Source organism: Strix aluco, chromosome 6 (assembly GCF_031877795.1).
Source record: "Strix aluco isolate bStrAlu1 chromosome 6, bStrAlu1.hap1, whole genome shotgun sequence".
Lineage (NCBI taxonomy): Eukaryota > Metazoa > Chordata > Aves > Strigiformes > Strigidae > Strix > Strix aluco.
The window spans coordinates 26,827,636-26,853,740 of NC_133936.1; the positions used below are offsets into that span (position 1 = coordinate 26,827,636).

The 26,105-nt window shown below is 36.7% G+C and overlaps 1 protein-coding gene across 6 annotated transcripts in view; it reads right to left on the reverse strand.

The window, feature by feature from the left end:
- CCDC141 (coiled-coil domain containing 141) overlaps positions 1-26,105 on the reverse strand; it is a 96,187-nt gene that overhangs the window by 49,590 nt on the left and 20,492 nt on the right. For 5 of the 6 annotated variants that reach the window (XM_074829253.1, XM_074829254.1, XM_074829251.1 and 2 more), the window contains exons 5-9: positions 25,754-25,862; positions 22,788-23,041; positions 13,369-13,488; positions 3,701-3,895; positions 48-220 (exon numbers count right to left, since the gene is read on the reverse strand). In XM_074829253.1, coding sequence (XP_074685354.1) covers positions 48-220; positions 3,701-3,895; positions 13,369-13,488; positions 22,788-23,041; positions 25,754-25,862 — 851 coding nt within the window. Of the gene's footprint in view, positions 1-47; positions 221-3,700; positions 3,896-13,368; positions 13,489-22,787; positions 23,042-23,201; positions 23,239-25,753; positions 25,863-26,105 lie in introns of those variants that run through there. The other variant, XM_074829257.1, reaches the window with a different exon arrangement.

Below are 26,105 nucleotides of genomic sequence, written 5' to 3' on the forward strand. Positions count from 1 at the left end.
GGTAGATACAGAGAAATGCAGCATATATGCAAAAATGGAGGGAATACCTCTGAGAATCTGCTTTATTAACTAAAGTTTGTCCCTTTTGCAAGGTAGTCGCTGTGCAACCTTTAATTGCTTCCTGTAATTCCTCATACTTCATTGTCAAGATAGGCAAATGTAAGTCTTCTGAATTAAAGACTTTAAGGTAATTCTCAATACCCTCAAGGCCATCAAGTACCTGCAAAAATAAAAAAGCATCTGTTGTCAGTATTTCTGTTGAAAATGTGCATGTATATACTTTTACATAAATAGATGATCAATAGACATTTAATACTTGACGTTTCTTCAGAAATGAAAAGCACTATTTTAATTTAGGGCCTGATACTGCCTTTTCAGGTCACAGAAGAACACAGGTATAATTCAACAAAAGTTAATATAAGTATGGGCATGCAAAATCATGATTAGTCTTTGAATTTAAAGCTATTCCATTTTTTCAGCAATAGTCAGGCCAACTTGACATGCCAAAGCAGAACCAAAATAACAAGTAATAGAGCACATTAGCACTCAAAGTTTTATTAAGCTCACTGTTAAAGAGTTTTACCAAAATTATTCTTCTTTTTAATGTTTTAAATATGTCAAATGTATATCCAACAAGGAAAACATAATTAGTTATATTTTTATTTTAAAAGTAGGCTCACATTTTGCACATATGCAACTTCGGTTTTGTTATACCTATTCTCTGTTTTCCTTTAGTGCAAGAAGTTTCTCAATCAAATACCAGAAAAAAGTGACAAAAGTACTCTAACAAGACTCCTGCCTTTTTAGACAGAGTAAGGACAACATTGCAATACTCCATTATTAACGTTAATAAATACTAATATTAGTAAAATAGAAATGTGCCCAAACCTACTGCGCATAATTAGCATCACAGCGGTAACACAAAATTCTTACACAGATTTTTTTTTTTGTTGCTCTAAACACTAGAAAAACATTAAATCTAAATAAAGCAAAGCAGTAGACAATGTCCAGTAGCATTCATTTCTCTTTGAATATATACTTTTATGTAACAAAAATATAATGACTATAAGATGGACTACTCTGTATACATATTTTTAAAAGGAAATCAACTGTTGTACACCACGTCAAACTTGTCTTCTGACTTTGCAAATCTCTATATATACTATAAGATTTAGTTCAGTGAATAATTTTGCAGACTTACAGTCTGAAAATACATTGTTCTTGAACCCTCAGTTCATCATTGAGAAGAATTCTGAGAGACAACAAAACTACATACATGCTAAAATATTATCCTTAATTATGTCATCTTTAAAGTTACTACATCAGAAGACCAAAAGAACTTTAAAATCAAATTTAGTCTGTCCCAAAGTTCTTTTGCAAGGTTTTACATTCATAAAAAGTTGAAAAGTGAAAATTCAGTGAGATTCTCAGGGCACAATATGATTCAGCTTGCTACACCGTATTACAGATGAACCAAGAACTCAGCATATGAGAATGAACCCTGTACTGCTGACTCAAAATATGAAGGAGAAATGCCTGAACTCTCTCAAACAAATGAAATCTATGCAAAAGAAATTAAGAAAAATAAAGAGGATGAGCAAAAGTAATGCAACTTCTATACACGATAGATTAAAATAGGACATACATATTATTTTATTGTTTCTGCCAGGTTATTTTTCCTTGCAGAAAAAAGGATTCAGCATTAAAAAAAAAAAAATCCTGACCATACAAAGAAAATTTACAAGAACACTCCATTGGAGGAGTGTAATTGAGTGTACCAAGGAAGGGCTTTTCCTAAAACATGAAAACCTTTTAGTCATCACTAAGCATAAAAAAAGGTCATAAACCTCAGATCAAGACAGGAATTAGAATGATCTTTGAAAACTCATAAGATTCATGGACCTATGTGAATCTCAAAGATTTTTTCTGTAGATAGAGGCCCTTCACATGAACTAAGGAACTAAGTTAAGTTTATTTACTTTGTGTAACAGGTTCTGTATAATGAATTCCAGTCTTCAGGGCCATACTTAAGTATATTAAAGAGTCATAGGAAAGGCTCAGAAAAAATACAAGTGAATATACTTTCACTAGCCAGCCTATAAATATTTAACTGGGAGAATTTTACAGCAAAGAATAGACACTGGATTCCTAAAGCCTCACTTCATTTGCATGTAGGTGCACACTTTCACCATTTTAATTCTACTTCACTGAATGTGGCTGAATCTCAAGTAATTTCTATTAAACCTATTATTCCATTATTATTTTATTCCTTTCTACATGCATTTCCTTGACTGTATTGTACTCCCATATAAGAATTTTTTTTGTCTTTTTATTTTTTTCAGTGTTTTTTCTTTACTTGAACAATAAGTTTTACAGCATTTGTTTACTGAAGACCTATTAAAATTCTCCACTGAATCAATTTAATTTAAAAATTCGTGATATGTTTTTAGTTGTGATTAAGTGCTACCCTGTAATACAGCATTTGAAAAAGAATTTTAAGATCTTAGGCCTTGAGCCAGTAAGAATATCAAAAGATGACTAATCTAAAACAACTTCAGATGACTGAAAAAAAAAATCTGCTATTTTTGTTTTGGTATAGGGATTTGAAGAGAAGGTTTACAAGGATATTCTTTTCATGCTCACATCAGAGACAATGAAAAGAAAAAGAACTCTTGAAAGTGTATTCAAGTATTCAAGTATGATAAACATCTTATATTATAGAGAAAAAAAGTATAAGAAGGATGTAACAAAAATTAATGACCGAATTTATTAAAATAATTTTCATACAAGTAGTTGTTGCTGGACTTGATGTTTGAAAAGTAAAAATTCAGTTGTAAAAATATTCCTTTTTCTGGTCATCAATGATTTATGCATTCTCATCACATGAGATTAGGAAGACAGAAAATGAAACACACATGCTAGTCATGGCTGCTGTATCTAAACACAACCCACGTAAAAAAGCAAGGTACAGAATTCAGTAGACAGGTAAGGCCATCTTAGCCTTCTCCTGTGAGAGCTACAAGAATCTAAGCCTAGAATCTGAATCACTGCTTCTCCACATGAGCATATCAGTGATGGAAATTATTGCCTACTTATTCTCTTGCTGACCTCAGTATAGATGTGGGCCTTAATTCATCATTAGTGCTGTCACCAAAGGAGTTTTGTGCTTTTTTAACTGGCCACTTTGGTGTTACATCATGTCTCAACCATGTAGTATATGACATGCTCAGTATGAGGAACTGTATATTGTCCTTGTTTTTTCTTAAGTCTGATTATTAATTAGACCCTGCAGAGACCACTTCAAGTATAGACATCACTTCTGGTATCTATACTATCCTGTAACAGGCTGGATATTTTAGAGCAGCTCCTGTATCTTCATACAGCATTATGCCATCATGACAGAGCCCATGATCTTCAAGTCCAATTTTTGGCAGATAATATTTCCCAAATACCTTATTTTGGAAACTGAGTGCTCTTCTCAATACACTTTTTTGTCTTAAAAATGATTTATAAAATGCATTTGCCACTTTGGATAGAAGCTTAAGGCAAAAGGTCATATTAAAGGGTAATCAGGTTTGTAATTTTCCATTCCAAATTGTTTAACAAGCTCTGTTTGCATAATCCCACATATATCAGTATTCAAGAGCACACTGACAGTTGTATTATCAGGTGGTTATTACAGACTTGGCTTCTTACCAACCTTGCCAGCAGTATGAAAAAAGTCATTGGCCTCTTCTAGCAGGGCTTTCCTTTCTTCCATATGGAAGCACACTTCTTCTCGCAACAGACAGATTTTCTGATTTGAAAGCTTTAGATGTTCTTTTTCTGTATAGTCCTCTGAAAGCAAGATCTTAAGTGCTTCAGCTTCCAGTTGTTCAACAGTGGAATTCCATTCCTAAGAGGAAAAATTCCATTTTAATCAACTACACATAGAAAAGTAATATACCTGCACAATAATAATACAAATACTGGAAAACATGTATCACATTTATAGGCCTGAAAGTTACCACCATTTAGAACAGTATTTCTACTAGGCAGGATTTCTCAGCAAATTATGGTTTTACTGACAGGGTTTTCAGTGGTGGCATTCTACATTCCTTGACACACTTTCACAGGCAGAAGTAACAGTGTGACTGCTGGCGAAAATGGTCTGGATAACACAAAGACAAGAAACTTCTGCTGGGTAAAACCACACTCCCATGACAAACAGCCCCTTAAGCCCAACTATTTAACCAACAGCAAATTAAAACACTGCTTAGATAATAGCTGCTTCCAGTGAGACAATCTGTGCTGAGAGCTGTCTGGTAATCAATTAAATCAAATGACTCCCCCTTACAGTGAGGTATGCAATCATCCTTGACACTCTCCATTGTACACTTTCCCTGATTTCCTACAAACAACACAAGTCTGTTCAAAGCATGTCTCTGCCATATCTGACCATGAACCTTCCTAGTGGTAGTGACAGATATGATGCTTTAAAAAGGAAGATCACACTTCAGAATTTCAAGCCACAGAATCAGAAACGTTACTGACACTTAAATGAGCCAGGTACTTTAAAACTTAATGTGCTTTAAAATGGATTCAGTTGAATCCGTACAAGTTTGCACATAGATATTTTGTCTGCATTGCACCACTTGGAAGCATATTTAGCTAATCAGAACTGATTGTCTATTTGACTCCTATTCCTTTTTTCAACTATTCGTACTGAACTGACTTGTGCTTCTAGTGTACTGACCCAAATTATACATCAAATTTAAGGATTAAACCTTCATGATCAAAACTTTTTTCCCTACTTTTTTTTTACCTGTGATAAATGCTATCACAGTATTCAGTCCCACTATCTTCTTTAGGTTATAAAGAGGTATTGAAAGGCAGACTAGACAGCCCAAATGGAAGTGAGCTTTGCTTTGCGTCAAGAGAAAAACACCAATTCATCTCTTCCTGTCTTGCAACTACTGCTTTGGTGTTTAGTTGCTTCTTTGTTTTTGCTGTGTTTATAGAGAAAACTATAAAATAGTAAAACTGTTATACAGTGTACTTTATCCCTGCTGTGCTTGTCAACACTTAAAATTGGTGCCTTATTATGCTGTTCAAAACAAAAGGAGCAACTGCTATTATACTGCAATTTCCCAAGCCTTAGGTAGCATATTTCCTCCACTTTTTCTGGTAATGAATTAAATAAGTGAAGAACCTTTTGGAAATTCATTTAGCTTTTCCTTCCACAGGAATGTCTGGTAAAGCAGACAGAAAAATATTTAAAAATAAGAAATTTCTTCATTAAAACACTCCACAGTGTGCATATGGCACAACAAGATTACAGGGCAGGTTCTTTAATTTTCAGCATGCTTAAAGAACATTAGCCTCACATTTGTTGTTTCTTTTTAGTGAAATTATTGCTAGTGAAAGATGCTGTTTGGAAGTTTTCCCAAAAGAAGTAATCTTGTTATTCACAGATCTTTCACAAACAGCAGCAATTTTAACTCCCTCATGTCCCTTTAATGTCCCACCGTGCTGCTTTATCCTTCTTTGAAGTACAGTGAACAGGAGTAGACCTATTTTGTCTGTGTAGTTCAGAGCATTCCTTTTCTGACATTGTCCATTGTTGTTGACAACTGGTACGGTAAAAACACTTGTACAAACCACCCATCAACTTATTTAACAGGCTTCTTCAACAGATGCAGTTATCTCTCCCTCCCTGTGGGAATGGAGTAAATCTGGACCAACAACTAACAAGTGAGAGACACCCTAAATTCCCAACATACCCATTGCCCAACATACCCAAGCTTAAATAGTACATGGCAATTCCAACAGAAAAGACTCTTTTCCTTGCTGCATTCTAGATTAACTTGAACAATTCGGGGAGAACATCTAGCATTACTCACAGGTCAGTGAAAAATACACCTCAAAATGAAAAACACATGCATTCAGACCATGCTTCTATATTCTTGCCTTGAACTTTGGATTCATTTCTACAGCTTCCCAGCACATGAACTGAAGCTGAAACAGAGGGTATTGACATAGGTAACAAAAGTAATTTTAAAATACGACCAAACCCAAGGGAATAAGGAATATGATGCACAGTGTGCTGTCACTACATAGCAACACAATAGTCTCAAAAACCTGAATCACATAAAAATACCTTTAATCTCTCTCAAAAAACAACTACCAAGGCATATTAAGTGATGAAACTTTCTGTGTGAATTAGTCAGTGGTATTAACTGCTGCGGGTTATAACAGAGACGAGTATTTTAGCAAAGCTAAGGAAAAAAGGATGCACATTTTATATGATAAATGAGACTCTAAACAGGATTTTAACAAGCACATTTTCATTAAATTAAAACCAATTTAAAATAATATTAAAGCTTATTTAGGTAGTAAGCAAGCTTTCTGAGGAGGAAAAATGTAACAAAGACTTCATACTAATAAGCATAAAAGGACTGCTAACACCACTGAAGCAGTAGAAGTGACTCAGATTACAGACTTATTTGATTGGTATCCTATTTCTGTGCAATGCAACATATTCCTTCATCTTGAAATTCTGATGAACAGGAAGAGGAAAATTATGACAATCCTGCTGAGTTTGTAAGCCATTTTTCCACTGTGGTGAATACTCTTCACATGGAAGACCTTAGCAACTATAAAAATCTATAGACCTGCATTAATGCCTCATTTAGCTTTTTCATGTTAAATCTATTTTTGCTTTTAACTTTTTTTATAGTATTACCAATAAAAAAACATACCAAAACAAAACCCAAAAGCCAGCAAAAAATAATTCGGTAGCATTAAAACATTTCAACCAGATTCAAAGTGGTTTGGTAAGAAAACTAATTCCACATATCTCAACAAATTTAGCTTTGTTTCATTTTGGAAAAAAAAAGGTGTCAGAACCCCAGAATTCCCTCTAGAACTGTGTTTTGGTAATGCTTCAATATACCTGAACTGTATGCCTACAAAGATGCAAATCTGTCTCACTCATGCTAATCCTTCTTTCCTTCCCTAAGGGAACCCGTATGAAAAGCCTTCTCAGAGATTTTTCAAGCTCAGCTCTTCCACAAGCACCTAAAGGCCAAATGATGCCCACTATATTTGCTTGTAGGCTTATAAAAAATACTGATGTTTTAGAGTATCCTACAATGAAATCACACCACTTCCCAAGAAAACACTCAACCCCCCTGTATAAGTATTCCTTGAGGACTTGAACTGGACACTTTCAGCTTCCTAGTGAAATAAAGAGAGATTAATCTGGGGCACAACAAAAGCAAAGGGTTTTTTCATTTTGTCTATTGCTGATAAACAGCTGTAGCAAAATCTTTCTTGATTTTTTTATTTTTCTTTCAAATTAAAATAATGACCACTTCTGAGATCTGGATGCAATAATCTTCAGCCTGTACTTTTAATTAAGTGAAACCCTGCACTGTATTATTTAACACACAATTCCCCCTTCATAAAATCCTGTCTTTGTCTCTCTGTCCTAAGTAATATTCACCAGGAATGAGGATTTTGAGAGTAATTACAGTCTGCTGTGCTGTATTTGTTCCTTTTTACCTAAAGAATTTATCTTGGGAAAAAAACAGTAACGAGGTCTCTCCATACACACAGCTTAATTGGCCTATCTACAGATAAGGTGTGAACCCCTGACATTCAATTGTATCAGCAACACAATGTCATCACCTTCCAATACTTGCAGCTGGAATGACTGGTACCAAATGTATTCCATGCTCAGATTCTAATAAAAATTTCACTTACATTTAAACATATAAATGTTAATGAGAATTAGAAAACAACACTGCAGTTGTGAGCTTTGTACTGGGACAAATAATAATTAACTGAAAAAAGTCAAAGAAAGTGCAGCTGAGTAAGTGCACCCTCATTTTGTTATTATACACTATTTGTGTAATAATTAAACATAGTATTTTATGCAATAATGAAAATTAATATTTTAATGTAACAGGAAAGGAAATTGTCTACAGTTAGCTTAGGAGCAGAAACAGAAAACCAAAAAAGTTCTGAATTGCTTCAGTATATCTCAATGTGTAAATGATAATTAGACCAGGCAAGGCTAATTATAAGAAAATGACTCAACTTGCAGTGAAATGATTTCCTGTAAGAGGATTTCACTGTAACAACATTCATAAATCTCTTTGGTACAAAGTATTCAGTAGCAGCTTTTAGGGAATCTTAAAGCAGAGGTTAAACTCTGCCTCATTTATACTGAGGCAAGCTGCTTCTTTAATCTTTCATACAAGTGCAAAAAAACAATTTATTATAACAATTTATAGTTTAAAATATTCCATGAATATGACAACCTTGCACATTCTCTGAGGGTATTTGCTATCCTTTTGAATAATTATTCAAACTTCATTCAATTTTATATAAAATAGCTAGCAACAATTTCATTTTCAGCTTTTTGTTTATAAGGAAATTTTTCTACACATAAAAAGCCTATACTTTCCATCAACAGGACATACAAATTCAGTGGAAAAATCTTTGTCGGTTTTTGCCTTCTACATGTTAAATTCATAACGATCTGTCAGTCGGCACTAAAATATTTGTTACTCATTTTCCCTGAAAGGAACCTAAAGCCTACTATTACCTTGACTTTGCAATTTGTCAAGAAATGCTTGTGAATTCCTCTGACCTGTTAAAGACACATTGCATTGTATGTGCCTATTCTCAACGTGCCTCCTTAGCTCACATCACTGTTACTCACAGTAGTAAGTCTTTTAAACACTCACTTTCACTATTCCATTTGGCAAGGAAAATGACCTCTTTCTAGGTTCCTTGATTAATCAAGTATTTTTCAAGAGTGTTACAACTGATGAAGTTAAATTATTGTGGCTTTAAGTAAAAGTCTTGAACTTTTTGTGCCTTCAAAAATATCCAGCACAAGCCTGGGGGAAAAAAAAAAAAAAAGTAGAAATACCTACAACTTTATCTTGCTATTAAACAACTACTGTGGGATAAATGGGCTTTTTTGGTCTACACCATAAACACTTCTTTCTTAAAAATTCTAACTTTGGATTAAAATCTGAGAAGTTGTGTAAAATTGTCTTCACTGGAATATTCTAGGGCTAAAATGAGAAAACCTTGAAACACATCTATTTGACTTCATATCATGATCCATACAGTAGATAAAGTAGCATTTAAACTACAAGCCAGTTAAGTATAAAAACATAGACTTTTCAGAATATGTGATAAATTATCCCCCTCTCTCATACTGCAAAAATTTCACAACTGAACTTCTGCCTGTAATTGATTCATTGGTACATTGATGATTTAACCCCTGTGATTTGAAAGGCTTTTACCTTCAGTAACTACATTGCAGTGTAACTACCAATATATTCATGTAATTCCCTCAAATTACAAATAAAACAGTGTGCACTAATAAAACTGCAAAGGATTGTGAACTGCTATGACAACAACCATGATCTGTCTGTTGGGAAGTTCAGTGGATGGCTATTATCAGTGTATTTAAGAGTGAGCTGTTAGAATCAACAGACAGAAAAAGTAATTCAAAGCCAGTCATCTCCCAGAAAATTGTTGAGAGATGTTACAAGACAATGCCAGGACAGAGAGGGACCTACCAAAATAAAAATAAAAAAACCCAAAACAAAACACAAAAACCAAACCATTAACAGAAAAATAAGAAATAGAAAAGGAGCATTCTCCCAAGGCAGTGAGATGGCACTACAGGAAAATCAGACAGTGAGAACCTGCTAGATTGAATGTAGATTTGCATCTGCTGTGCGCAAAAGACGAATGTTTACGTGAAAATAAAATTGCCCATAAAGAAAACTTTTTCTTTACATGCTTTGTTCTACCTATCAAAATACAGGAGTGTGTTAAATCATCTGCTGTGCAGATGAAATGCAGTACTTGTCAAACTCAATAGAAAGCCAGTCTCAGAAAAACTGGCAAGAGCTGGATAGCCTGAGTTTGCATCCATGCAGGTAACGGCAAAGGAGCATGACCATCCAGAGAGAGAAGAGAGCTGCAGGCAGACATTTAACTGTGAAATAACTTTTATATGTATCTAAGCATTAGCTGTGAGATCTGGGGAAAAGAGCAGATAAATACAGTATTTTCGATCCTTATGTTAATATCAACAAATACAGCAATTAATACCACTGATAGTGATAGTTAATTTGGTCATTAAGAACCAGCCTGAAACCTCATGAGAGCATGTTATTACCTAGCATGAGCAAGGCTACTCCAGACCCAGTAAGCATGCAGGTCTATAAAAGAGAGAAGTACTTTCCATCTTGCTACTAATCCTTATTAAAAGGGGGAATGATTCCAGCACTGTTCAATCATGAAAAGTGGCAGATACTAGACAAAATGCAACTTCGAATACTTCTTTTCTTCATCTTCAAAGTTATTTGGCCACAAAGTGGTGCTAGCAGTTCTTTTTTACCATGCCAAGCACCTCCAATACCCATACAAATGTAACAGCTGGCAGTTAATCAGTGCCCACAGATACCCCCATTGAAACATGATTTCCTACATCTGCCTCTTCTCTTCCTTCAAATCTTGGGGGGGGGGGGGGGGGGGGGAACAGGGCAACAGACACGGGGGCAAGGGGAATCCTTTTAATGTTTGGGAGGGTTGAGGACTTTTTTCCTATTCTGAATCCTTGGGTTTATCTTTGGTCTTGATTACTGTACAAGATGGCGATAATGTTTTCAGTAGTTTCACCTCTTAGCAAGGTCAGGTTCAAGATAAAGTATCAACTTGAGAACATAATAGACCATTTTCCTTTTGTCTCTCAATCCAGTTGCACAAATAAGGTGTTTTTCCTGTAAATCCTTCTTAGGCTAGCCTCTGAACTACTTAAGCAAATCATTTGTCCTGTTCATCTTAATGCAACGACACCTGTGTAGTGGTGCAACCCCCACGTCTCTTGAGGCTCCCAGTGCTTGGTGCAATTCCCCTGCCCTGGATCAAACGTCAACCCAAGATGAATAGGGAAAAGCAGTGGACCAGGGCATAAAGGCACTCCCTTAATGCTCCTGATTCTGATATGGCTTGGAAGCAGACCACATGCCAACTCAAATGGATCGGGAAAGGCAGTAGACCAGAGTGTTAAGGCGCCCCCTCAGCCCGCTTGGTTTCTGCCCCCTCTCCCTTACCACTTAAGAACAACAGGAACAATCAATGCCTTCTGACAGCCTAGTACATCCATACTAGGAATTTCTGTCATTGGGATGAAAGATTGTATCTTAGAAAGCAGTGACCCTGGACAACAGTATCATTTTGTGTGACTGTTGTCCTCCAAGTGGGGTCATTTATCTGGTGTGCAATATGCCAATACACATACAGAGCAAAGGTATTTATTTATACCATGTCTGCACAGAGTGGGGTGCTAGGTGGTAATTCCAAAGCTAGCACTCCGTACAAAAGAACTTCAGATTACATGAATACACTTTTACTGTAATGACCATTGGTTAGTTTCTTATCACTTTGTCCCTCATTGGTTAACAACATGCTTCGTCTCGATTTAAAGTTAGTGTCTTTTAATTCTTCTGCGCAAATTCAAAGGGGGGGGGGGGGGGCGCGCAGTGTCTTCTTGATCTTAAATTGAATTGGTGGTCACAGTCTCCCCCCTGACACCTTTATCTTTTCCCCAGTTACTGATGATTCTCTTCTCAATCATCCATCTTGTGGAACCTCTTGGGGCAGGATGATCCCCTTCATATCAGTCTTTTTAACATTAACCAGACATGCATTGTTTATACAAAGTTGGAGTAACTCACTCCTTGTCTCCACATTCCTTCTTTTGATCACAACACTTTTAAATCAGTGACTTACCCTGTCATTTTCTATTTACAAGTTTAGAATGAGCAGAGTAGAAAATTTCCTAGAGACATCATGACCAACTGAAATGAAAATTTTACAGGAAAAGTAAGCTTAAGGGAATTTTGTGCATCCTTGAATGGGAATACAGAGAAAATAATATTTACATTTCCGGGACTAGTAAAATCATTTTCTGAATATCGTGCCTAAATTCTTCACTGGCCTTCCCCAAACTCCCGCATGGAAGTAGTCAACAGCTTCTCAAACAGAATGAAAACTTCACACAACAGCACTGCAGTTCCAAAATACATATGAAGTCAAAGTCAAAATTAGCAATCACATGCTGAAGGCCTGTGAGTTGCCAAAGATTTAGAGAATTTAATGTGCAGACATGATATATCTTATAAGCCTGGTTTTGCTTAATCTGTGAGAAAAGATGCCAAGTTCATTTCTAGGTTGTTCTGTATTTCAGCGTATTCCAAACACACAGGTAAAACTTTATGCACTGATGCCATCTAATATTAATCTCTGCTATCTGACAAGTATTTACTGGAATAAACATTTGACTGGTATACTTTATCTTAATTTTAAAATCAAGATGTCAGGCTCCTCCTTTATTCTGGTCTTGACATGCTGCTTGGAGAAGCATTAGAAATATTGTTGTATTCTGCTTACATGACAACCCTGAAGGAGTTAACTGTAAATTATGCAAACAGATGACATTTAACTACAAAGCTTACAAGGAAGCATAACTGTGAACAATCATAAACGTGTTAGTTGCTATCAACACAATAGCCTTTAAAAAGGCATTTGTTTCTACTGGAATGGGTTTGGGATGAAAAAAAACCTATTTGGTCATCCGGGTTATCCAAATACAATTGCTTGAAAATGATACAGTGAGGAATGATCCTGACAGCAACAACACTTACCTGATGACAGCACAACTGAGATATCCACAAAAAGGCTCTAAATATATGCGATTTACATCATACAAATATCCTTTTTTTCTTTAATATCAACATTTTCTTTAATCCCATCTTGCTTTTATGAGCGATGGTAACAGATTTATTCTCTAGAAAACTGATACTCACAATGAAAATATTATTTTCAATTATTTTTATTCCCAAGAAATGAATGGGCAAATGCCTCTTCCAATCACGTACACAATTCAGTGGTAATGAATTATAGTAGAAGTGGCTTTTTATCCTTTATGAACATTAAAATTTGGTAATATTCTAATAAAATTACTTTTATTTTTTGCAACATGGTTTAATATGTAAACTACCAGTCTGGAACTTGATCACTAATTTGAAAAACCAACTAACCAACATCAAGGATTACTCTTTTTTTTAACCTATTACTAGCTTTTAAAGCTTTAAATGAGAAAAACATTGAGAAGCATGGAGGCCTGCATTAAAAGATGTAAAATGGAAAAAATTCTCATTTAGACATATAGAAATATACATCTTATGTACACATACAAAGTATGTACTCCTATATGTGCTTATTAAATGCCTGAGTTTACATTTTGCTATTGGTTTTTAAAGTTGCTTTACCAATTATCGTATTTCTTACTTTCACTTTGACTTCCATTTCTTCAAGCTCTTGAAGTAACTCTTCATTTTCCAACAGAGATGAGCCTAAGTTTTGTTTGTGAAAATAATCTCTGATGTTCTTCTTGTACCAAGATGTTACCTAAATAAAAACAATTCAGTCAGTGGTAAATTTGAAAAGCAACTGTCCATTTTTTAAAATATATACAAGAGAGTTTTATGTACAAAAGAAGCCCTAATTTTAATTCCTTTCATTTTTCATCCCTAATGTTCATGCTTTTATTCAAATGTTTGCATTTGTATTATTTCAATGTTAATAAATGCAGAAGGAAAGAACTGTGCTCCAAACAAACACATATGGGAGCATATGTAATAAAATAGACAAAAATGTATTCCTCACGTATGACCAAATTATAAATTAACACAGTAAATAAAAAGTTTTAGTCACACACAGAATAAATGCATGGTTTATAACACGATGAAGATATTGCACATTTTCCCTAGAATAGCATTAACTTAAAAATATCCCTTTGCGTATACTAGAAGACTATATTTTGCAAGAATACAAAAAAAAAAGACTAAATGGGCCTTATGACCCAATAGAACCTCTCCATCTCTGGCTTGAAAAACCCAGTTGAGCTATTGAGATAATATTATGTCAAATAATCTTCAGTAGCTTTAAAAAAAAATTATTACCTCATACTAGACTTACTTCAGCAAGTATATGGTGCAAACATATGCAGCGTAAAAGTATATCTTCTAAATTGCACAGAATGACTTGCATTTATTTCTGCTTGATTCACAGTAGGTACTTCTCACTTTCTTTGTAAACAACACACGGCAAGAATTCCTGAGTGAAGCTTTGCATTTTAACATAGTAGTCAGACTGAGTTATTAGTATTAAGGAGACTTCCTCCAATCTTTTCAGTCTGGAAAATCACCACTATACTTAAATCATATATGCCGTACTAAAATTTACTTTGTACTCTAGGTACTACAGATTTTAATAGCACCCTACAGATCATTTTTTTTAATCTGCTCATGTAGAAGATATTTTTAATAAATTTAAACAATTCCAAAAATGAAAGGACCTTTAAAATGTGTTGGTAACATTTTCAGTTACAAATAAAAAAATTGGGCACATTATCTCAGGAGTTCAAGAGAGCTAGGAAAGTAAATTATTTTACTACCAAGCCTTCATTTCTTGAGCATATCCTCCAGATGTGTACTTACTGATTGAAACATTTTTCCTGGAAGCACACATTTTCACAGAACATTTACTATCGGTTCACCAAAATACAAATGAATGGAATGGACAATAAAAACTGTGCTAAAAGGGAAAGAAAAATTTCTCTGTAAATTAGGACTGTTCTCTCTATCATGTATCTGCTTAGCAAAACAAACTAGTATTTCTGTAATGCTAGACAGAGGAAAAAGTCAATCTTTAAGCCTGTAATAGTAAAGCGTTCAGCCCTTTACCACTTGGCAGTATTTCTTTCCATTACAATGAGTTTAATCAGTTGGTTTCCACTACAGCTAATACCTCTGACCGATTTCACTTGTGCTAGCTTAGCTCTTAAGCAACAGCTAAGAATATTTAGCTGTTTTTTTAAGAAAGAAACCCATAGAACCTTACTTTCAGTGATTTTGGTGGAGGGATGGGGAAGGAGAGAAGGCTAATATAGCTGTTTGAAAAAGACAGTTGTCTTCCGTGATTGCTTTAAATCTAGAATCACTTCCATTCTTCAAAAAATCAGATTTTGTCATGCATTTACAATAATTATCTGCTCTATTTGTGATGAATAACCAGCATCAGAAATCAAAGGTTCTTCAACGTTTTTCTCAGGTTGTTAAACCACTCATTTTGCACTGATTATGGTCCAGGTGGTTTCAATGCTTAGTGTCTTCCATTGCCTTCCTACATTTTCTACTGTCAATTCAGAAGCAGTAAGTTTTCCAACAAATAAGGGGGCTAGAGGGACACACACACCAAACTAAAAGGATAGCTTAGCTTGGTATGGTTGGTTGGCCTTGGCCAGGTGCCAGACACCCACCCAGCCACTCTTACCCCTCCTCCTTTACAGAACCTCCCAGGGAGGTGGTGGAGTCCCCATCCCTGGAGGTGTTTAAGAGTAGGGTTGACATAGCGCTTAGGGACATGGTGTAGTTCCCAGCTACACCATGTCAATGTTAGGTTAATGGTTGGACTAGATGATCTTCAAGGTCTTTTCCAACCTAGATGATTCTGTGATTCTGCAACAGGGGGAGAAAATAAAATTAAAAACCTCATGGGTTGAGATAAAGACAAGGAGATCACTTACCAGTTACCATCACAGGTGAAACAGGCTCAACTGGGGAAAATTAAATTACTGCCAATTACAGGTTTGGTGAGAAATAAAGGCAAAAAATGAAACACCCTTCTCCTACCCAGCCCTTTTCTTCAGGCTCAATTTCACTCCTTCATTCCCAACTGCTCTACCTACCCCCCCTCACCAAGTGGCAAGGGTGGATGGGGGGGGTTATGGTCAGTACATAACAGTTCCTCTCCGTCGCTCCTTCCTCCTCACACTTTTCCTCTCATCAAGAACGGGTCCTCCAGGGGCTGCAGTTCCTGCCAGGACACCCTGCTCCAGCATGGGCTCTCTATGGCTACAGTTCCTTCAGGGAATACCCAGCCGCTCCAGTGTGGACTCCTCCCTCCACGAGGTGCTCCATTGCAGTCCTCTCCGCAGGCTGCAGGGGAATTACTGCTCCCCCTCCTTCTTCACTGACCTTGGTGCTCACAGCGTTGTTTCTCGGTTTTGGCTTTTTTTTTCTTCCCCCCCCTCACTCCTCAGTATATCTGTGCGGTGTTTTGCCTTTTCTTAATTACGTTTTACCAGCTGCACCACCACTCGGCGGAGGGGCTCAGCGGTGCGGCGCCGGCCGGAGCCGGCCGTGTCCAGCGCCAGCCTCCCCCCGGGCACCGGCACCCAGCGCCCCTGGATTGGCAGAAGAAAGGGATTTCTTGCGTACACCAATTCACAGCTCATACACCAATGTGTTGTCCCGGGCTGTACTGAACCTCTTGAACAATCTGACACTAACGTGAGACTACAGAGAGGAGGAGCAAAAATAGCAGAGAACAGAAATTAGGAAGTAACACACTTTTCTTTGTAGAAATAATTCCCACTAGGAGAAACTTCTTGTTTTTTCACTCCCTTTCTTCTGTATGTGTTAAAACACACATACTTACATGCCATAAATTAAATCTGACCTTACCTCAGGCAGTTTGAACTTGAGCAGCCTGCGCTGTATATTTTGACATACCTACTCTGCACTGCAGATGAGCTATTCTCAAGTAATTTCTCCAGTGCATTCACAAAAAAAATGACTTTGTTAAATACCAGACTGGTTGTTTTCATGACAATAATCACTGTATTGAGTGGCTGGTGCTTTACTTACTATCTGAAATCTCAAATAATATTTTTATCAGTATGCGAAGGCATCATCATGACAATACAGATTTGTTTTCATTCATCTTGGGGACATTTCAGTCTCTTCATAACAATACTACCTAAATCCTTCCCTAATCCTCAATATATTTATCTTCACAGTATTGCTGGTGAAGCATCCTTGTCTTATTTCATAAATAAGAAGTTACAGCAAAATGGGACGAGACACACATTCTCAGAAAAAAAATCCAGCACTTGGGTTTAAAGTCTGGTCTTTAGTGATTTTTCTATGATCAAGCACAGCCTTATAAAGAAGAGGAATAACAAAATAATCTTTTACAAGAAAAGAATGAAATATCAGTATTGCATTGTCCCAGAGCAGCTACTTGTGGCTTGTTATACCATGTTTATGACAGACTGTAAAAGACCCTGGAAACAAAAAAACCAAACACCACTAAATATGATGTATACCAGTCAACAAAAGCATTTCAAGTTCCAATAACATGGAACAATCCTTTTCGTTTGTGATGTTTCTTGTCCATATAGACAAAAGCACTATATGCTTTCTTTTGGCCTTTTTTTCCCTTTTTTTAAGAAAGGACTTCATTTACACAGTGTTCCCAAATGCAGAAGTTCTTTAGAATATTAGCTAGTAAGAGTAATCATTTCAATTTCAAAGGGAACATTTGCAATTGTGAAATATTAAAACCAAGTAATCCATCTAGGTACATGCATATTTTAACAAGAATACATACACTCTCAGGAAAGATTATGATTGACCAACAATGGAGTGAGTTTGGTAGGATGTCAGAAACTCATTTGGTTTCAAGGTGTGGAGCTTTTTTACATAGGATCAAAGTCTCAGAATCCTATGAAGTTGGCCAGAGTTTCTGACATCCTATTAAACTCACTGATGCACCACGATTTCATCAGGAGTAGCTAGCAGAGAAGTAATCTTGTTGATCTGATTATAGAATTTTGAATAACTTAAACCATTTAGGTCTAAGTGTCTTAGCATCCATCGTCAAACACAATTTTTGATATTTATAAAAAAACTTTTGCAGAATGTGTTGGAATCAAACAATCAAACTTCATAGCAGAACTTCATACGACATTTTGATGATTCAAATAGTTCTATGCATTAGGTGACAATCTTCAGATTTGCCTCCAAACTGCCTGAGATAAACTCAGTGTTTTCATTCTAGCTATCAGTAGAAGTAGCAGCACTATGCTGGAAAAAAAAAATCAGCAAAAGCACACCACCAGCAGATGTAGTGCATGTTTAGACAGTTCTCTACACATTAGCTACCGCTGTGAATTTCTCCTCTTATATGTGCACTTACACATTTGGATTTGCAGATCCTCTTTATCAAATGTTAAAATGAAAATCTTCATTTCTCATAACAGAAATTTGCTTCCAAGCAAACAAGCAACAGAACCTTTCCATATCCTACCACACAGAAATTCTTTTAGGCAAGTAAGGTCATAAACCTATCAGTTTACTATATGAAGATTACAAGTGAAGAAGAATGCCCTGAATTTTTTGGGGTAAAATCCAATGACAGCCTTTAATTCACTGGGCTGCACTACTTGATTTTTCATGTCAATTAAACTACCTTTAATGAAAATGAAATGAAAAAAGGGAACTGTAACTTATATCAAGATAGCTGGTTTCCCATATATGTCTAGATAACAAATGTGGGTGTACTCACCTGTCCCCCAGTTTTACTCAGCTCTTAGCTCTGCCCTTGATGTGACCAAGTGCCATGAATAATTTTAATTCTCATATATGCACAATTGGATTGATTAAGAAAAATTACTTTCATAAATCTTCTTCCAAAGATAACTAATTATGCACAAAATAGGCCAACCTACCTCTGATTTTCATTAATGAAAGATTATCAGAAAATGTGATGCTGACACTTCCATAAAGGAAGGTCAGATACCCTTCTCTAAATATAAAGTAAGCACAATTTGTCATATTGTTAATACTGAAAAAGAAACATGTTACGTGTTACAATCATGACTATCAAATTATCACAGTCCAATTAGAGATCAAAGAAATGTGCTGCATTTTTAGTTCTTCAGAACCAGCTAATAAGTAGTGATCTTTACAGCTGCTTGGCTTTTCTTTAAAAAAGCAACCCACAGATTATGCACCCTCTGTATTACATAATTATGCCTAGCAAAACAGAGGAAATAACAAAGAGCACCACTCTTAGATCTTACACAGCAGAACTTATCTCCCATACTCTCTTTTCTCTCTATCACCTGAACTCCCATTAATGTCAGCAGGAGTTCAATATGCTGGTTTTGCATGTGTAGCACCATTGGACATCAAGAGGAGTTCAGTCCATGTACAGAGATTGGAATATTAGTGTTCAGATATGCTGAGAGGCTTTGAGAGTTTAATTTCTGTCATCACTCAGAAATATATGCATAATGTGTTAGAGGCCAGAGAGAGAAATTGTACATCAAGTGTCTAAAAGTTAAATTTCCACTCTTTGTATTTACATGTGAATTTATATTTTGTCCACAATGCACTCAGAATAACAGAATCGTCTAGGTTGGAAAAGACCTTGAAGATCATCCAGTCCAACCATCAACCCAACATTAACAGTTCCCAACTACACTATATCCCTCAGCGCTATGTCGACCCGACTCTTAAACACCTCCAGGGATGGGGACTCCACCACCTCCCTGGGCAGCCCATTCCAATGCCTAACAACCCGTTCTGTAAAGAAATGCTTCCTAATATCCAGTCTAAACCTTCCTTGGTTCAACTTGAGGCCATTACCTCTTGTTCTATCGCTTGTTACTTGATTAAAGAGACTCAACCCCAGCTCTCTGCAACCTCCTTTCAGGTAGCTGTAGAGGGCAATGAGGTCTCCCCTCAGCCTCCTCTTCTCCAGACTAAACAACCCCAGTTCCCTCAGCCGTTCCTCCTACAACATGTGCTCCAGACCCTGCACCAGCTTCGTTGCCCTTCTCTGGACACGCTCGAGTAATTCAATGTCCTTTTTGTAGTGAGGGGCTCAAAACTGAACACAGTAATCGAGGTGCGGCCTCACCAGTGCTGAGTACAGGGGTAAGATCACTTCCCTGCCCCTGCTGGCCACGCTATTTCTGATGCAAGCCAGGATGCCATTGGCCTTCTTGGCCACCTGGGCACACTGCTGGCTCATGTTCAGCCAGCTGTCAATCAACACCCCCAGGTCCCTCTCTGACTGGCAGCTCTCCAGCCACTCCTCCCCAAGCCTGTAGCACTGCTGGGGGTTGTTGTGGCCCAAGTGCAGCACCTGGCATTTGGCCTTATTGAAGCTCATACAGTTGTCCTTAGCCCATCGCTCCAGGCTGTCCAGATCTCTCTGCAGAGCCTCCCTACCCTCGAGCAGATCAACACTCCCACCCAGCTTGGTGTCATCTACAAGTTTACTGAGGGTGCACTCGATCCCCTCGTCCAGGTCATCAATAAAGATGTTAAACAGGAGTGGCCCCGAAACCGAGCCCTGGGGGACACCACTCGTAACCGGCTGCCAACAGGATATAAATCCGTTCACCACAACTCTTTGGGCCCAGCCATCCAGCCAGTTTTTTACCCAGCAAAGCGTGTGCCCATCCAAGCCTCGAGCAGCCAGTTTTGCCAGGAGAATACTATGGGAAACGGTGTCAAAGGCCTTACTAAAGTCAAGGTAGACAATTAATTTTCCATAATTTCCATAATTCCAAATTCCATACAAATTAGTTTTCCATAAATGTAGAAATCATATATTATACTAGGCTTGACTCTAATGCAGATACTCAAACCAGTATATTCTGATAAGCATGACATGAAAAACTATTTGAATTTGTCCCTCTGTGCGTATACCAGCCTCAAACTGGATGCAGGTATGAGCTAACAGGTAGTTAAATACTGGCCACTCTCTTCAGATGATCAGGAAATTTGCCTGTAGAAAACAGTTTCTATATTTTTTGTGATCTGGGCACATACGTGAGAGGAAATGGAAACATATACACAAAAAATTCACTGCACAATATTTTCAATCCCACCTAGAGTGAATACTAGCTGGTTACTCCCAAATATTTATCCTTTATGAAATGAGGACAAGTAGAATCCCCTAGTAAATTTTATGAAATTGTGACGTTTAACATCTCAGGCAATGTGATTTTTTTTTTATTTTTTTATTTTTTAAGAAAAAGTAGTGTGCTTGGCTCCAAAAGAGACCCCACGTATTTATCCCTTACTCTTCAACAGCAAGCTATTTCTGGAGTGTTTCCATTTTGAGTGTTCCTCCATGTTTGTATACCATGGAATAACACTGGCACGATCAGGCAATTGTAGTAACATCTAATATTTTTAATGTAGAGAAAGGATAATTTTTCTAGATGAAATAGGACATATTTCCAATATAGTGAGTTAGACTGATACTGAAAGTTCAGTTGTAGAGTTGTAGCTGTTGTAAATTTATTAGAATACATTATATTGAAACAACATTTCTTTTTGAGTAACTTTCTTTTATGGTATCATTATGTGCTGATACTGGGGAAAAAAAAAGACAGCTCAAACAACAAAACAGTACCAGCAGCAATAATATGTATCTCTAAGCAAGCACTAGATGGTTTGTAATGATCTGCACAGAAATGGATATAGCCTCCTATATTGTAGTTCTTGTTTTGCAGTATTTTTGTCAGCTATTATTTTATAACGACATACTGAGATGACACTTGCATAAGACCATACTATATTTATCTATTGTTTGGGTTTTTTTTTTTCCTATCTAATCATTAAGTAAGTAATTCTTGCTCTGTTTCTGGCAGCTACTGATACTGAGTGCTCCAGAAGTAAGGCTGTCAGCTTGCTTGTGTACAATTTTGTTGTCTCTATGCAAAATTACAGAGTTGTATTTGTTGGTTAAGGAGGATCTTAACCTCACAGGCAAAGTTGGTGCCTACAGAATAGACTACTGCTACAGTTTCTAACATTTTCCTCTGATGCAGGGAGAAACTTTATTTTGGAGTCAAAGAAGGAAACTTTCAGATGTATCACAATCAGGACTGTACTGTCAGAGGTCCATATAAAATTTTAGCCTCTTTACAAAACACTGAAAATAACTCAGCTTTAGTCTTGTTAGACGTTGGCAGTTAAACTTGCATAGGTTCCTCCTTCTCAGCATACTTAACGTCCAAAGAAGCAGAGCAGGACTCTCCCCATATATTTTTTCTGACAAGTTGATGAAGTTATGTAGTGTTTCTTAAGAAAATGAGACGAGAGAGTCTTACATTGCAGAAGTTTTTCTGGTAATGTGGAGCACAAAGAGAGAAAAGCTATCTGATCTGAATGCTGGGAGATGAGAAATGAAAAGGAGAGTGGTAGGACTGGAAAGAGGAAGAGTAAGACTTAAATGTATGTAAACTCTGAGAGGAAGGTACAAAAACAAGTTGTATTTGAGAAATTCAGTGAGAGATGGAAGCTAATCTGGGAGAAAGAAGAGAGAGAAACAGGTTGCAGGTGTGGAAAACCTGCAATCTCTACACTACCCTATAGAATTTTGGTCTGACTCCAAGAACAAAATACTCCTCTGTTTTCAGACACACCAACTGGCTACCTATGCTATATCTTCTTTTTAACTGACTAGTCCAGAAACAGCCTGCTGTGGTTGTAACTGCTATTACCAGTTACTGTTATTGCTCACATGGCTAGAGGTTTTTTGTGCTGGGAATTCAGTTTGAAGGGAATCTAGTTTGGTTTGAAGCACCACATTTGATAACTTACAGGAGGGATCCACATAATGGAAATAGTGTTTTTGAGGACATTAAAGTTATATTAAAATATGGATGTTATAGTTACAAAGTCAAATATTCAAAAGTTAGGATCTCAAACAGAAGTGGCCCAGGGACATTGGCCTAATAAATATATTTAAACTCATTTTCTCTAATAGTATCTACTGTAAAACAGTTGCTAGGGTTTTTTTTTTACTGTGACTTCCCTTAATATTATATGTCTTACCTGGTTCTCTTGTTGGTGCCACAAGCAAATTTGCAGAACCTGCTCGAGTCCTTGGCGCTGATGTTTAAGAAATCTGTCCAGTTGCCGTCTCCTGTCTTGTAGCATTTCAAGGAGATTGTCAATTTTCAAGCAGCTGCTCTGGGCTCCCTGGATCATCTCCGGATTTGCATTTGGCCCCTCACATTTGAATTCTTCTATGAATTCAGTTAGCTCTTGGCTTTTGTTTAAAAGTGCAAGTGACTTTTCCAAAAGCTCTGTAAGAATAAAATTTCATAGGAAAAGAAACCAATGTGATTTGTAATTCTAGTAGTGTATTTCAAATATTACTCAAGTATTTTTAAAACTACCTATCTATTTGCATACATGAGCGTAATGTATTTTCATGCATTGCATGAACAGGTTGTAAATACTTACTTTAGAAGGTATGTGTCCTAAGGTATTTTCAACAGCTACATGCCTACAGTATACCTACAAAGATATAACAGTGTATACACATACATGTATGTACATATAATAGTATATATAAATAGACATATAACGATGCACTGAGAGCCATTGAGACAAAACCCAGATGTGATACTGTTTTCTCAAAATTGAGTTATTTGTGATGGTTTCCCAATCCTCAGGTAAGCTGAAGTGGAGTTTCCGACCCTGCTTTCTGTGTGGGTCAGAAACCTCTGTAGTTTCTCATTAGTGATGCAAGTAAAGTTTAGGTCTTTATGCCCCTCACAGAAGCTGAAAGGAAAAGTTCTCCTGTCTGGGGGCTGTTATAACCTTATGACTAAATAAGTCATGAAAATCAAGAACTCTTATCTTCTTTCCATAACCTCTACCTAGATACATTCAGGGTTAAAATTCAGCGCACTAGTACACTTTAATGACCTACTAGTCATGTCTGTGTCTTTGTTCCAGCTCCTTAAAGCCACATAGTAAAAGATCTAATGCACATAAAACAATCAGTATTTATAGGTCTTCCAAATGAAAAGGAAAAAGTTTGAGGTATGGAATGAGGAAGAAGGGGAGCCAAGCCAGAATAAGAGGTACACACACACATATATAAAAAGTTTTCAAGGAGCTTGTGAAGCAACCAACAACAGGCAGCAAACAGCTGAAACATTCATGTTCCCAGCTGAGTACCTCTATTGATGATTCAAAGTGAAGCACCCTAAATCTCCAACTTTCATATGGAGCACTTAGGGAAGATGCAGAAGTCAAATGCTTCCACTTCTCCAGATGCCAAGGGCTAACAAGAGAGTGTAGTTTCCACAAGCTCACTGCAACAAGCCTGTCCATTTAACTTCTTGCCTTCCAGAAATGTTCCATTTCAGCATTTTTGTCCATCCAAAATGGTATACATATAAAAATGAATGAGGGTAATTCATGTTTTCACCTTTTTTATTCTGATTTGAAATGCCTTTGTTTCAATTTTTTTTTTTTTTTTTTTTTTTTTTTGGTGATAAACTACTCATCACATACTGGTAGAGCAAATACTTTATAAAGGATGTATTTTCAGCTATCTTACTTTGGAGTGGGTAGTCAGTATCCTTCTTGCAGAAAGAGATACAAACTCTTTTTTATCAAATATCACAATATCAGTTTTCAAAATTTGATGTGGTTAAGATAGATTAAGAAACCTGTCAATTGGAATGACTTTCCTTCATCTGAAGAAAGGCTCATTCCCATCAAAGCAGTCTTTTTCTGGCAAACCATTTGATTCTTACAGTTATAGACCCTCTCTTCAGCAATAAATTACTGCCAGATACTTCATGTTAAAATTGCTATACAGTGAGCACTTTGCTCCCATGAAGATTGAATTAGAAGCCCCAAAACCCATGTTAGAGTTACCTGAATTCAATTCTCTGTTCAGTCTCCTGAGAAGAATACCTGACATTCAAGGTAGCTAAAAATATTTAAGCTGGTACTCCACTAGTGAATAATAAAGTATTAATATTCTGCCAGTTGTTAGTAATCTTATAGCAAAATGTGGTTAAAATTACAAAGATGGAGTCTTAAGTCTTACAAAAAAATAGAGAACCACATGGAATTGCAAAAGTGTCTGAAGTAGCCACATAATGAGATTGGTTTTGAGAAAATTTATTTTGCCCTTTTTGAATTGAGTACCATAACATGGTAGAAGATGCTTCACATGAAAATTTGAATGAACACTCACATAGAAGAATTTTCTAGGCAAACATATGTGCAGGAAAGTTGTGGTGGAAGAGGAGAGAGCACCTTTTTTCCAAGAGTGTTTCAGTTCTAGCTGCAGAACCTCTTGGAACAGATCGGACAGCTCAATGGGGATGTGAAACACAGCCCCACTCCTCAAAGGCAGAAGCAAAATGCAGAGAACCACTGTAGGCAAATAGATTCTGAAGCTGGCTAGTTGCCACCTCTATCTCATAGCTCCCACCCTCGCTTCACCACTTCTGCTTCAAACCCCATCCCTAGGCAAAGGAAAGCAGAGGGCATACTTTTCCCCCAGCCATTCTCAAGAAACTGTAGGGCTCTGCAGGGGATTGTTACTAAAGCTGATTGGAAATTTTCTAATGGAAATTTTCCATAGGAAAATGCTAATTCATTGGTAGCTATGATAACTTTGATGAATTTTTCCATGGAACAGAACGATGGTTTTAGAACTTGCATGCCAAACAGCACTAAAAGTCAGGCTGGTTTCTTAGTAGCTCATCTGACCTGGACTGCCTTGAAATCAGAATATAAGCTTATCACTAGCTGCTCTGCAGCAACAAAGATAGCTCTCTCATGGTTCTATCTCAAAGCCAGGAGTTTTATATCTTTTGGGAGGCCTGATAAAGAGTTATTTCACCATTATATTTTTCCAAATAGAACATTTTCATAATTGTTCTAAGATTATTTTTTTTTTGTAAGTATGCACAGGAAGAGTAAAATCATCCTTTAAGCAGTTAGCACACAATCACACACCATCAGGAGTGGAATACTGTTTGTACCTTTTGTATGATGCTCTTGTTGCAGAAGGAGTTCTTTCAAAGAGTCAATATTGTCAAACTCTTGGGCATTTTTCAGGAAATCTTCCACTTGGTCAATTTTAACAGCAAACTGCATGAAGAAAACAGGGTGGGAAGAAGCACAGCATGATGTTCTTTGCAGAACTTCATCATAATCTCTGTATTTAGGGAAAACTAATGAGGATTTGTAAAGTATTGGGAAAAGACATTTTTAGTGACTGCTAGGTACAGATGCTTTGTAGCCTCTAAGCACCTGGGTTTTTGAGGTTCTCATTGATTATGGGAACCCAGATTTCAGTTGCATACTCTGTAATTACAGTTTCACTTTATGAAT